This window comes from Octodon degus, unplaced genomic scaffold (genome assembly GCF_000260255.1).
Source record: "Octodon degus isolate 3935 unplaced genomic scaffold, OctDeg1.0 scaffold00220, whole genome shotgun sequence".
Taxonomy (NCBI): Eukaryota; Metazoa; Chordata; class Mammalia; order Rodentia; family Octodontidae; genus Octodon; species Octodon degus.
The window spans coordinates 2764593-2779654 of record NW_004524796.1 but is presented as its reverse complement, the minus strand read 5'-3'; the positions used below and the strand labels follow the sequence as shown (position 1 = coordinate 2779654).

At 38.8% G+C, this 15062-nt stretch overlaps 1 protein-coding gene across 1 annotated transcript in view; it reads right to left on the bottom strand.

Annotated features, from left to right (window-relative positions):
* The window catches only part of Mrc1 (mannose receptor C-type 1), a 107542-nt gene that overhangs the window by 84723 nt on the left and 7757 nt on the right, over positions 1-15062 (bottom strand). Inside the window, exons 2-3 of the mRNA XM_023705431.1 lie at positions 7555-7956; positions 3771-3944 (exon numbers count right to left, since the gene is read on the bottom strand). Coding sequence (XP_023561199.1) covers positions 3771-3944; positions 7555-7956 — 576 coding nt within the window. The remainder of the gene's footprint in view (positions 1-3770; positions 3945-7554; positions 7957-15062) is intronic.

The following is a 15062-nucleotide window of genomic DNA, read 5'->3' as shown; positions in this document are numbered from 1 at the left end:
TTTTTTTTTTTTTTTTTTTTTTTTTTTTTTAGTGCTGAGGATTTAGTGCTGGTACTTTACAATGAGCGATATTCCCAAGACTTTTTTGTTTTTATTTTGAGACAGATTCTCCCTAAATCACTAGGTTGGTTAAGCTGGGTTTGAACTTGTTTCCTGTTTCAGCCTCTCAAGTAGCTGAGATAACAAGTGTGAACCACAGCGCCCAGTTCAACAAATAATGTTGGGAATAGAGAGAACACACAATTTCCAATATGTTCTTGATATGCTCTATCAGAGACCACTGGTAGGAAAGTAGATAAATATTATTTATAGCCATTTATATGCAAAATGTTTGAGTGCAGCAGCCAGGGTTTGATCCCCAGTGTGCCGTGCCAGCTCCACCCCCAAGGTGCACTGAGAGTAGTCAGTAAAGAAATGAGATCTTTCTGTATGGTACAAGTCACAGAAGAAATCATCTCTTCATTTATTTGAAAGGCAGAGAGAAAGGATTATGCAATTTCTCAAAATCCCTGAGAAATACTCAACTGGCTGAGAAATTCAGTTTTCTCTAAGCACACACCCCATGCTGTTGGGCTTCCTAACTCGGGACTCAACTGTGTTTTGCATCTGATGACCATAGACTTTTATGTCCTACACATGACCACACCCTGTGATAGGAAATTTGTGGTATGTGTGTATCAAAAAGGAAGAAAAGTACATTAGAATGTGATTCTGACAACAGCATAAATATTGATAATTTTTGTGTCTCTAGGATGCTCAGATCAAACCACACTAAGCAAGCATTCTACATCTCCAGCCCTAAAATAATTATAAAGTCATTATATGTTATATAAAAATGAATTTCAATTAGTAATGTTAAACTTAAATTTTCCTGAGACTTCATAAGTTTGATGTCATTGTAAGTGAGACCATCAACCTGAGACTTATTTGGGATATATCTGAAGTATAAGATGGTTTAAGCAAGTATCTTTTAGAAATTCAGAAGTTTTGTTTATAATATAGTAGAAAATGTAAGAGATTTATAAAAGAATTATTTTCCTTCTCCAGAAATAGATGAAAGGGATATAAATAAAGTTTTATTCAATTGACTCTTTGTTTAAAGAAAATATATTTTGCATTTTAAATCAAGGAATTAAAACATCTCTCTCAAAGAATCTGTAAGTTTCCTGACTGAAAATCACTCCTAGGGTTCCAGTGTCTACCGTAAATCACTCCTAGGGTTCCAGCGTCTACCGTAAACCACACAACTCATGTTGAAAGCTAAAGTTGCAAGCTATAGGAAACTGAAAGCCGGGTCTTTTCCTCTTCCTGTTCTCATGATATTTTAAATGTCTAAATAGAAGGAAAACATGATAATAAACAATCCCAACGACAATAACAAGCACATACTTAGGCTCAATAACATGTACATCATTTTCCTCTCTTGAACCTACTGATTTTAGGCTAACATAAAATAAAATCTTCTTTTGAAAGGAACATAAAATGAAAGACACTGTGAAATTTCAAAGCCTTTTTGGCATGAAATTTGTAAACTGTGCTTTAATTTAAATGTGAAATCAGCCAATGCTTTAATTTTTTACAGTTAGTTTGCTTTTATATTTAACAGAGAAAAGTGTATAATTTGGTTTTGAAGGCCTAACTTAGAAGTAGTAAGATTAAAAATCATTCCGCTACTACAAAAATGTACGCTAATAAATTACACATAAATAATTAAGGGACTATAGGAAATAATTATTCTACGAATATACTCAGTCTTCTGTTCCAATATATACTGCTCCCCCTTTTTGGAAGGAAAATGATCAAAGATCTCCAAGCTTGTGAGTTTTGTGATTAGTAGTTTACCCTTTTGTCATCCATATTCCATTCACCAAATCACACATCCACCCAGCTTAGATGGCAGATACTATATTCAAACCCAAGAAATACATATTTTTTCCCTCATAGATTTAGAAAATACCATTCCTACTAAGTGAAAGAGAATGGGGCTTCAGACACTAAACAAGTACTACTTTATCTTAAATTTACAAAAAGGTAGGGAAGCGTTCCATTATGTTTTTCAGCAAAAAGATTTCTTGTGCAAAAACTGGACATCTATAAACCTTTAATTGGAATCAAATCTCTAAACGTTGACAGGGGAGCGGCACGTCCTCGTCAAGACCATAGAGGACTGTCACAATTAACTGAAAGCCTGTCACCTTTACAGGCATTCATCCAGAGCAGAGTGACTGCTCAAGGCAGACAATTATAATGGCTGGTGGACCCGAGAAATCAAATTTACTCTCAGTGGGATAACTAGGGGTGACGAATCTCAATAAATAAGTAAGGACCATCCCGTTCTTAGAAGCCTGGCTTCAATTTGACAAATGAAGATAATTTTGTCCTGGCACGTGAGTTCCTGTGTGGAATGGTGGTGACAAAATTGAGTAGTAAGTGTGGCAGCCACAAGCATCCTGCACCACACTGCGTGCCCACCCCCGCCCCTGCCAGGAAACTGGAGCTGCTCTGATCTAATCTGAAGCAGCTAGTTTAAGAGTCAAAGGGTAAGACGTTTAGGAAATGAGAAACTGACAGCGGAAGGGTGTGTGCGAGGGGGAAAATGAAGCGAAGGATTCGCCCTTTCCTCTTTCCCTAGCCCAGCTCCGGCTCCCAGCGCGAAGGCCCTCCTCCACCCCACCTAAAAGCAGCTGCGCTGTCTCTTTACAGGTTCTTAACCAAGAATTTGCAAGCTGTGATACCGCTCACGTGATTTCATGCCACTAACACTCCAACTTGCATTTCTAAAAGACCTAAATGCACATAAATTGTCCAATTCTATTGATTCAGAACTGTTAAATTAAATGATACACTTTTTAAATTAAGCTGAAGAAGGACAGGATTAATATCATTTTCACCATGAGGGGTCCTTTTCACTATAGGGTCACAAAGTGCAGGAGCTTGGTCATGTCTCTTATCCAACAAACCACATTGATGGCATAACTTAAATCTTTGTCTGAGCTGCAGAGTGAGACCCTGCAGCAACCAAATACATTAAAAAAAAAAATACACATCAAAGAACCCAGAACTGACAGAAGTTTGTGTTCTAGTCTTCAGCTTTTGACCCATGGTTTGATAAGGTTAAACCCATTAGGAGCATCGAGGAATGGAGCACCTATCTCCAGCATAGAGTATGATTTTGCACCATATGTAGTATCCACTATAGTCTTGGAAAGTGACTGACATTTGGTAAAAATCAGAGGGGTCATTTGATACAAGGACAATTGGGGCACAGTGTAATCTTAACAAGAACTCAAGGGGCCAGCAAGATAGCTCAGCAGACTAAAGCACCTGCTTAGGCAAGCTTAGAGAAGCACAGGGACTGCAGTTTGATTCTTGGCATCACATGCCGTGCTGGCCCTGCCCTCAGGCATGCTGAGCTGGCCAGAGTCCAAGTGTAGTGGCACATGCCTGTAATCCCAGGGATGGGGAGGCTGAAAGCGGAAGGATCAGCATGAGTCTGAGATGCATAGTGAGACCCTGCAAAAAACAAATACATTTATACACATCAAAGAACCCAGAACTGAGAGAAGTTCGTGTTCTAGTCTTCAGCCAACATGAACCATCTTATTCATTCTAAAAGGGGAAAGACGATATCTGTAAAGAGTGATGGCAGGGAACAGTGGGTTAATCCATGTGAATAACTTCGGGAAGAAAATACTCCAGGTAAACCCAGATCTTCTCACCCCCTAGCCAAAGCTAATGTGTCAGATTTCTCTTGTTTGGTGGTTACTTACATTTCATAGGGCAAAATCCAAATAGCTTATTAGAATCGTAGTCTGTGGTGGTTCCACACCAGAGCCACCCATCTGACCGGCCAGCACTTGTGCAGTCTGCGTACCACTTGTTCTCAAACTTGAATGGAAAGGCACAGGGGGCTCCATTTGCATTGCCCAGGAGTGTGTAAATGGCTACAGAAACAAGGATTTACAATTAGAATCAGGGTGATAGTTCTGAACACTGGCTTTCCTGCAAGAATAGGACTTCTCTTCTAATCATAGCTAGTGTACCTGCACAAGAGAGGCCCCTGTACTCCAGTCTTTGTTGGACACCTCCAGCGAACTACATAGGAACTACATTTCCACTTCTGTTGGAACAGATTTTCTTCCTTCCTCTTACAGAATAATAACAGTCACTTCCACTGACTCCAGTGTTAACTTCTGCATTTCCTCCGAAACAGGGGGAAGGCCTTCCTCTTGGTTAAAACCATAGCATTCTTGAAGCATTAGGTTGAAAATAACTTTAAAGACATGCAGCCTATCTCCAACCCTGTTTGTTTGTTTGTTTGAGCAGGCTCTTAAAAACTTGCCAAACTGCTCAGCATGGGCTCACCCTTCTTATCCTCTTGCCTCACCTGTCCAGAATCCTGGGATTATAGGACTATACCTCACACAATCAGAACCACTGCTGCCAGTAGTCTGGCTTAAACCAAAAGGATTAGAGAAGCTCTTAGTTACTTCCACTGACTCCAAACACTCACATAGATACATTCTTCAGAACCTTTGAACTCTTTATCTTTCTAGGGTTTCCCACTTTACCTTGACTTTGTGATACTAGTTGACCTCCAATGTTTACCCTAGGTAAAAATCCTTAATCACATTTCAGAGATTTTATGAGTTAAGAAAGTTCTTTAAGGACACTTAGTCATTGAACTATTAAAAACTTTTAAGACATTTAGAATATATTAAGGACACAAGAAATGTTAGTTCCTTCCCTCTGTCATTTTTCTTTTACTCATTGTACTTACCCTACCTAGATTTAGTTTTGATTATCTCAAAGTTAGTTTTTTATAACTCAGTGGTGTCCCAAATTTTCTGTTCAAGGAGGTTATGGGACCACAAGGAAAGCAATCAGTGATGTATAGTAGGTCTAAAGAGAGTCACCTAGAGAGAAAACATTCTCTCAGGCTTTCATAGAGAGCAAATTGGTTAAGCAATGGCCATGACTCATCCACATAGCTGACACTGACAAAGGATCTACAAACTGCGGTACAGGATTTCAGGGTAAATCCTGAGGGGATTTGACTGACTTTGTCAGATATAAAAGTTACATTTTTGTTATATAGGTCTTGCTTTATGTTGGTCTTAACCATGCAGCAGAAAAATATAAAAACAAGGTATAAAAAGTAAAGTCATATTAATATGCTGAGCTGTAAAAGGCTCAAGTCAACAACTTCTGACACTGCCATTTCTGTGCATAACCCACTACTATTATGGACTATTGGACTATATTGGATTATTTTGCTGAATTTACACACCTACAAGATTTGAATGGCAATGGAACACCTATCTCTGACAAAATTATCCAGGAGCTAGTTGTTAATAACTTTAAAATGGTTTTCTATCATTAGTTCCACCAATTGACAGGGCTAGTCTTTCCAACCATAAATTGCATATGTTATGTATTCCATTCTGAAAGAGCCCTGCCAACTCTGGGTCACTAAGATACCTGTACCCTTCTATGAAAAAAACTTATAAAGACCTCCCTGCAGTTAGTGGCATTGTTCATTAAGTTGGTCAGGAAAACTTCTCACTGGGTTCCCAGATATCAGGCCTAAAGGGCTCTTACAGGATTAACTCAGCTTGTTTAATAAGTACCAATCCCCTCCATGCACCAGGCACTAACAAGACTGAAAGAATAGAGTTCCGCCCAGCCATGTCACTATCAAATCATATAACTGCAGTCAAATTACTCTTGCTCATGTGCTTCAAAGTTTCAGATGACTCTCTAATGTATCCAAGTCTAGAACTCTGATTTTATTATTCTAAAATAATTACAGAATCAAGCAGAGCTACTGCTCACGTTGTCAACAGTTCTAATGTATATTCTGTTTCATGGTTCTCAAGGACATTCTGAGGGTACGGATCCTCCAGCAAGAGTATTTTAAATACTGGGAAGTCAATGGAGAGTAGGCAGCAGGTGGGCAGTATACTATCTGCATTAGTATCACCCAGTGCTTCATAAAAATGATTCAAAACACTCCTGGGCCTTTCCTCTCCTGTGCTAATTCAGAATGGGGGGCAGGGATCTGCATTCTTAACAAGTGATTTTTAGGAATACTGAAGGATGACAGCCACCCTCCTAACCCCTGCACACATTTGTCTCACAACATACAGGAGAACAGAGAGGATTGCAGATGAGGAGCTGAGGTATTGTATTTTAAAACAAATCCAGTGATGTGTTAGTCACAATCTTTAGTGACTTGGATTCTTCAATTAGCACTACTGCTCCATCTGTGGAAGTTGACTCAGTCAAGTTCGATTTACCATCGTCTTGCCCTTTAATTTACTATTGATTTTCTCCTACAAGGTGTGTTACTCAAGCTGCCTCTTATAATTTCCAATTCTGGCACTATGTTCAACAAGTGACTTCAAATGACTTTTCTGAGCCTTACTCTCACCCTACTTTAATTTCTATTTGGACTGTCCCTGCAAATGGAAAGCTAACAAATTATCTGCCTACAAAAAACTGAATTCCTGTGCTCTGTCTTGGCTGGGATAAATTAGGTTCAACTCATCTTAGCAGTCCCAGTAACAAAGTATTTTGGAAATGTATTTATGTTGTCCCAGAAAGCAGGCCCTGCCTCTGACCATGACGTTGTCTTAGATAACACTTAACAATAATCAAGTATCCAAACTTGAAATGGGATGCTGCTACCTTCTGACTCAAAAGACCAGCCTTTGTCCACAGCTTTAAGTTCCTTTATTTTTATATTGTTTGGGGATAGCCAGCAGTAAATGAAAGTTGGCCAGGATGGAAGAATACTGAATACATTGTTTTTGTTTAACCATCAAGAGCTCAGGGCTGGGGAGATAGCTCAGTAGAATAAGCACTTTTCTGGCAAACACAAGGACCTGAGTTCAATCTCTGGTTCCATTAAAAAAAAAAAAAGTCCAAAAAGCCAACCACAATACAATAATCTCCCATTACACCACTGCTGCCATTTTCAGAGACATTTAACTAAATATGGTGTATGTTAATTTATTAGCTGATTCCTCAGTTTTTCTAATCTGGCTGTTAGATTCTCTCACTACTCGAAGAGTGATAAAATAAATCAGAAATACTTAGAAACCCAAACTATCAGGGAATTTGTCAAAATTTCATTACAGACAATTGTAATTGATAAAGAATATTGTTCTAAGGATCATTTGTCTAAGCAAAGCTTAAAGAAAAAAGTAGTTTGGCTAGATTTATTTATCAATAAATTTTATAAGATTAAAGAGGAAGATGTAACTCAAAGGTGAAAGTGGTTTTCTTAAAATTGTAACAATTTGAAAAAAATACAGAAATTCCAAACTAATGTTATATTAACACAGGTAGCTAAGATATTATTCAGGAACTTTTGTCACATTTATTCAGTGCCACGTTCTAGAACATAGAAAAACTCAAAGTACAAAGAAAAGCATCAGTTAACATTTCTAACACAGACCATGAGGGAACACAACTATTTTCTTAAATTATAACTCAGAAAAAGAGAAATAGGACACAAAGTTTAAAAAAAAAAAAAGCGAAGTTTCTCACCTTCGTAACCTCTGGAACACAAATCATCTGTGGTTCCATAGATCTTCCACCGACTCCATAAGCCAGAGCCCTTGTACAACATAATATTCTTTTCTTGTTTATTACCATAATTAAAATATAGCTCTTCACCCTTGATCCCAAAAAGTGTGTCATTTTTGCACTCCCATTTCTGAAGTTCACTTTTGGAGTTGCAGGGATAAAGCGTGATTGGAACCCAAACAGTTTTTGATGGCACCCCCAAGCATAATTTAAAAGCCATGCTCATGACCTGGCCGGGGGACACCCATCGGAATTTCTGTGCCTGGGCATCCTGGTTGCAAGATGCCGTCTGGACTGCAGTGGGGCTGATTGCTTCTACGCAGCGCTTGTGATCCTCATTATAGATTAAGAATTGTCTTGTGTCTGTTAAAAAGAAGAAAGAAAACAGATGTAAGTGCAGTCACATAGCAAGAAACATAGCCTAGGTCAACAATCTCCTTCCTTCCGAGTTCCATAAAGATTTAGGATTACTGGAAATGAGAGAGAGGCAACCGGGACCTAGCTGGCTTATTTTCTTCCGGGGCAACCCGGAAGCCAGAGGGAAGGGACTAAACCGCCAGATCGGCCAAAGTTAGCACAGTAGCTGCTTCTCACACCAGCCTGAAGTCCTAGACATTATGAAGAGCCTTGGGAAAAGGTCCACCTTACATGCAGTGAACTGCACATAAAAAGAAATTAACAGAAGGGAAGAATATCAATCTGAGAAAAGACACTGGGTGATTGAATATAGAAAGCTATACAATTAAATACATGAATTTCCCAGAACGAGATTTTGTTTTATTATTATTATTATTATTATTATTATTATTAATTTATTTTAAAGAGAATAGAAAAATAATAGATGAGACATGAGAAATGATACACAATTTTTAAAAAGAAACAAGATGATAGGCATTCAACAATTACACATTATTGTCTTCCACGTAGTTGCTCAGATTACAGATATAAACATGAAGAACTGGTCAAAGTAAACATTTTAAGCATTAACTATTACCTTCAAAAAAACCAATAGAGGAGCTGGGGAGATAGATCGGCAGTCTAAGTGCCTGTCTGGCAAACACAAGGACCTGGGTTTGATTCCCCAGTAACATGAGTCATACTGACCCCAAACCGAGCGTGTTGTGGTGCCCGCCTGTAATCCCAGTGCTGGGGAGGCTGAGACAGGAGAATCACTATGAGTCCAAGCTGCATAGTGAAATCCCATACCAAATAAATAAATAAATAGAAAGTAGTAGTGCAATCATTTTAGCTATCCTGTATATATATACACACATGATCATTTGCCTTCCTTTTTTCCTTTCTTTTCTCCTTTCTCTCATCCCAATTGTTTATTCCTTATACTCAGTTTCTTTCCCTCTTACTCTATCTATTGCACCTTTCAGCATTTATTTACTCTTTCAGGTTCTTACACTAGGGAGACAATACAATGTTTACACATATGGGTCTGATGTATTTCACTTACGAGGATGGCCTCTACTTGCACCCATTTACCTATTATCTTTCTTTATAACTGAGTAATGCTCCATTGTATAAAAATAACACATCTTTTTTTACCCACTCCTCAGTTGAGGGTCATTTGGGTTGTTTCCAAGATTTAGCTATGACAAATTGTGCTGCTATAAACATGGGCGCACATATATCATTGTGGTATGATGTTTGCAATTCTTCTGGGAAAATGCCCAAAAGGGGAAAAGCTGGTTTGAATGGGACATCTAATCCTAGTTTTTAGAGGAATGTCCACACTGATCTCCATAGATGTTGTACCAGTCTATATTCCCCCCAACAGTGGAGAAGGGTTCTTTATTTCCCACAGCCTCTTCAGCATTTGTTATTAGTTAATTTTTTTTTATGACAGCTATTCTTCCTGAGGTGAAATGGAATCTTGGTGTTGTTTTAATTTGCATTTCTCAAAGATCATGGCTGCTGAATGTTTTTTATGTATTTATTTGCCATTTGTATATCTTCATCTGAGAAGTGTGTATTCATCTTAAATGCCCAATTTTAGATTGGGCAGAACTGGATTTTGAAGTGTGAGATATCTGAAATCTTTCTGAGGCAGAAAGATGAAACCTACATGTAATTATTCTGCTGATTGCCCTATGAACTTATAACTTTCTCACATTTAAAAAATATTTTTACTTTCGATAGCTTTATCTTCATTTTATGCCCTGTAAGTTTTTTGAAATATATTCTTAGTAGCCCAGGTCAGGGCTACTAAGTCCTGACACATTGTTGTATTTTGTTTTACTTTTCTCTCCCAACAATAAATAACAAAGATTCACAGGGAAAGGTCTTCTACACTGTTGGTGGGAATGAGAACTAGAGCAACCATTATGGAAATACGTGTGGAGACGCCTCAAAAAACTGAAACTGGAAATTCCACTTGACCCAGCTATCTCCCTTTAAAGTATCTTGCCAAAAGAGTTAAAATCATCTTATTATAGGGACATACAACTATCCATGTGTAGTAATAGCTAGGTCTTGCAAACCAGGGCTTATGTTCATGAACAGATGAATGGACATAAAAATGCTATTTATACACAGTGGAGTGCTGCTGTGCTGTAAAGAAAGAGAAGCTGAAGGTATTTGTAGGTAAATGGATACAACTTGAGAACATACTGTCAATTGAAATAAATAGGATCCCCAAGCCTAAACAGTGTATTCTCTTACATGAGAAATAAAGAGCAAAAGAAGATAAACAGGAAGGAAGAAGTTCACATACTTCCCAAGATTGTATATTCTCTTGTTTCAAAACTATCTTAATATACATGCACTTTGTTTCATCTAAACTAGCTTAGTTGTCTTAGTTCATTGAAAAGAAAGTTTTGTGTTATCTTTTTGTTTTTTTGTAAGATTCTTTTCGGTCAGCCTTGTACTCTGAGTAACTACTTTGGAGATAAGATGCAGTGTATTCACCATTGATATTCTCTTATCTTTTTGTTATGAGTTTTTTTTAATTTTTTCATAAAATAAAAAGACAGTATCTAAAATGTCTTTAATAGTGAGTTAGCTTTCATTTTATTGGCAAACTCAATCTAACCTCTGCAGAGCAAAAGTATGCAAAAACATATTTGATAATTATTTGTGAAGTTTTCAAAAACGGGCAAATGAATGTAAGTTTTATGTCACTGGAGACATTTAGAAGAACAATTTTTAAAATAATTTTTGTGCTTGTAATGGACCTGACAATAGTAGTAAATACATATGGATGGCTTTTATTGGAAGACGTAACTGTCAACTGACCACACGAGACTTCCTCTCAGAAAGGGAAAGAAGAAAGAACCTGGTAAGCATTTTTTTTTCTTTAAATCAAAATGAAATTCATGTCAATATTTTTTATTATTTTTTAAAGAATGCAGAAATAGGACCAGGGATATAGCTCAGTGGCCCAGCAAGCACAAGCTCCTGAGTTTGATTTGCAGTACAAAAAAAAAAGAGATGTCTGATTTCTTTTAATTTTACAACATGCACATAAATTATATACTTCTTCTGGAGTTTTCTCAAATTCTTTTTACTGACTTTGCATGTTTTTCCTGTTGTGTTTATTAAGACAGGGTTTCATTCCGTATCCCAAACTGGCCTTAAACTGACCTCAAACTCAAAGCAGTCCTCCTGCCTCAGCCCTCCACATGCTGTGATTACAGACCTATATCACCACTCACAGCCTGCAGAGTTCCTTCAAAACGAGCTGGTAGCATTGCATTCTTTGAGGGGCTGCATAAACCTATTTTTAACCCAAGCATTTCGGTGATACAGACCCAAGAGTAGTGTCACAAGGAAGGTCCTCCTGTGTTGACAGCTTCTTTCCTGGGCTGGGCTCTGTCTGCTGTTCTCAACCCCTCAGACCTAAAGCTTACAGTGACTCACAGCCAGAAGATATTATTTTCTCCCAGCATGCTCCTCTCCCTGGGCTACATTTTAAGAGAACTGCCCCTCTTTTCTACCTGGCTCCCTTGTCTGTGCTACATTGAAAGGCCGCCTGGCTGCCTCAGCTGTTACTCATGTGTGCGCATTTGATTTCTTGGAATTGCGATGCAGTAAAGCCTGGATCCAGCACACCTGCTTCTGTTGGCGACGCCGCGGTTGACATCTGTCATCTGAACATGCCATACCTGACTGAATCTCCTGTCTAGCTGGACTCTGCCTCCCTTGACCTCATTTGCTTGCCACCCATGCCCATGTGTGACTACATGAGGACTTTTCTGGCTTGGCAATAAAATTAAAATTTCAACAGTAGAGTGCTTTGCTCATAAGAAGCACAAGAGACAGGAAATTCTTTAAAGTTTTTTTTTTTAACTAAGGTCATTTACCACATAAAAATTAAATTTAGTCTCCTCTGTAAAGGTAATAAGTTTTGAAAAATCTGTCATTTTGGCTATTCCTCTTGCTGTTTTCCCTTCCGGATTTGTCTTCTACTTTTCAGATAGCTTTGCCCGGTGACATCTCATTGTTTACAGTAAATGCGTCTTTCCCTTCACAGTTCAACAGTGTTGATTATATTGTGGAACAGCAAACACTATGTGTGTGTGTGTCTGTGTGTCGCCCTTTACTACTGAACTATACCCCTAATTTTTTTTGTGTGTTTTTTGTTTGTTTGTTTGTTTGTTTTTTACACAGCACCTCATTAAATTGCCCAAGCTGGACCCAAATTTTTAATCCTCCTGCCTCAGCCTCCCAGAGTACTGAGATTACAGCAGGCACTCACCACTACAGCAGGCTAACAAACACATACTGACTGATCAACTGAGTGTTAATCAGCCATGTAAGGTGCAGAAAAGGCTGTGCATGAATGGTGTTGCTTCTCTGAAGCATTTTCACTTACAGGTCTTTTATTTTTACATGTCTAATTTTCATCTGTAATCCATTTTAACTTTAAGTGTGGTGGCAGTCTTCTTTTTCTCGATACTATATCTACCTAGATTTGCATGCCAAAAAACATAGGTATCATCCTAGATTTTCAGTTTTCCCTCACTTTCCAGGATAATGTCAGAATGGACTGGTGCTACTCCTAAAACATGTTACAATGGTTAATTTTATGAGTCAACTTGGCAGAGTTATGGTGACAAGATATTGCATCAAACACTACTCTCCATGTTGCTGTGGTCTTTGCTTAAAATGAGAAATTCACGTAAACTAGTAGAATTTAAGAAAATTAGATGACCCTCGACCATGTGGGTAGGCCTGGTCCAATTAGTCAATGACCTTAAGAAAAAACAAAGTGAGAAGAAGAGTGACCCCAGCTGAGGGGAGGGACTTTTGCCTCTAAACTGTCTTTACTATGGATTTTAAAGGTTTTCCAAAGTCACCTGTGTTAAAGCATGGTTTGGGGACATGGTAGATCCTTGAGGAGGGGGCCTTACAGGACATCCTTGGGATGCTGGGAGTGTGCCCTCTGAGAGGTCGAGCATTATCTTGTTTTGCAACCTGATCATGAGATAAACCATTTTGATCTCCTATCACACATCATGGTGTGCTGCCTGGCTATTAGTGTATTAACTGCCCAAAGCAATGGCTCTAACTAATCACAGACTGGACCCTCCAAAGCCGTGTGTGAAAATAAACCTTTTCTCTTTACAAATTTATTATTTAAAGTATTTCCTTATAGTGATGGGAAGCTGACTTATGCAGAATTTCACTATAATAGCAACTTTTTCCTGTCAACCCTGGACTCACTGCTCTCCACAGCTATAGGAGCCAGTTCTGTGACTCTGTAGACAAAGGGGAGGAGACAGAGGAGAGAGGAGAGGGGAGGGGAGGGGAGGAAAGAGGAGAGATTCTCTTTCTCTCAGGAACCCTGCCTAGCACATTATGTCCTAATCTCACTCTGTTCTCTTCAACATCATGCACCAACCTCTACCAAGCCAGCCTGGTCTGGCTCTGTTCCTAATCTCAGTAAAATGCCATCGGCAGGGAAAATAACCATCTATCTCCTAGTTTCTTCCAGGGCCTGGACCTGACCTATCATCAACTCCACATTACAAACCTTATACCATGTAACGCTTGCATCCCCTGAACCACTGTTCAGTGTGTTTTCCCTCTATTTTCATGATTTCTTTACTGGATTTCCTGGAACGCGTACCACGTTATGGCAGAACGATTGCTCAATAATCTGCTCATTTTCTTCCTCTGCTACTTGGGCCTCGGGTTGAAAGATTTTGTTTCTAGTTTTGAAGTTCATTCAACCCTTGGTGGTCCTTACCAATGAACACAGGGAGGCAACATCCTGCACCCCTAAGGCAGCCCATGCTCCACTTTTCAGTCACAGTACCTCTCTTCCTCAAATCCACCATGCTTCTGCTCACCTTAGCAGCTTCACATTTTGAGTTCCTCTTTCTGGGCCTGCTAAGATCCTAGGTCAGGTGTCAACTCCTCACAAGCTGCCACAGTTTGTTTACTTGTCTGTATCCCACTAGAACAGTGCAAATTCCACGTGGAAAATAAACTTGGTCCTTCTGACTGAATGCAGAAGTTTCACTTTGGGAAACATAAAGTAACACCTCCACAAATATTAGTTGAATAAGTGAAAGAATACAGAATACTTACATAATCAGGGGCATCTTGACAAATGACTCAAATATATTATTTTGATAATTATGGGTATATTTAAAATTAGTCTCTTTTTCATGAAAGCTTATTTTCCCCAAGAGAAAATTATAAACTCTTACACTTGCAGAAAGAACACTTGGAAATGAAAAGTTTCAACGCACACTTATCTAGTCTTGCTTCCTCAGCTTATCTTTCGAAGTTAGGAAGCAGAAGTTCGATATTGTCTTTGTCAGACAATGCAAGGAAACGTTCAATTATCACACTATGGTCATGTATTTGAGCATTATTCTTCTGCACAAGCTGTCAGCAAGTGGCTTTGCATCCATCGCTGTCTCTGCGCAATGCGTTTGAGGTACAATGTCATACTTCCTCCTCTGCAAGGACTTTTAACCCTGACCAAAAGGCAAAGTGGAGCACTGCCGTTACCCGTCACCACTCTCATGTCACATCTTTATAAACCTTCTAACTTTTATCTTACTAATTATGTTCTTATTATCAAAATATTGCAAAGCTGAGCAGATAGAGGGCTATAGGCATATGTTTGCCTTCTCCTGTATAAGGTCTGAGTTTCTGGTTTGAATACTTGCACACCAGAACTTTATTAATTGAAGAATTCTCTCTTTATCTAAACTGTGTCTATCTGTCTATCTTTCTTGCTTTTTTTGTATTTTAGAGAAGGGTCTACAGGGTGTTCAGGGTCTCACTACTAGATCAGACTCATAGTGATCTGCCTGTTTACAGCCTCCCAAGAGCTGGGATTACAGGAACATACCACCATGCCAAGTCTCAATTGCCATCTCAGTGAGCCCCAGGGGACGGGGCCAGCACACCAGGCCCAGAGATCAAACCTCCAGACCCTGCACCTGCTTGCAGGTGCTTTAATCCACTGAGCTCTTTGGCTGGCCCTAAAGTAACTTTCTGAT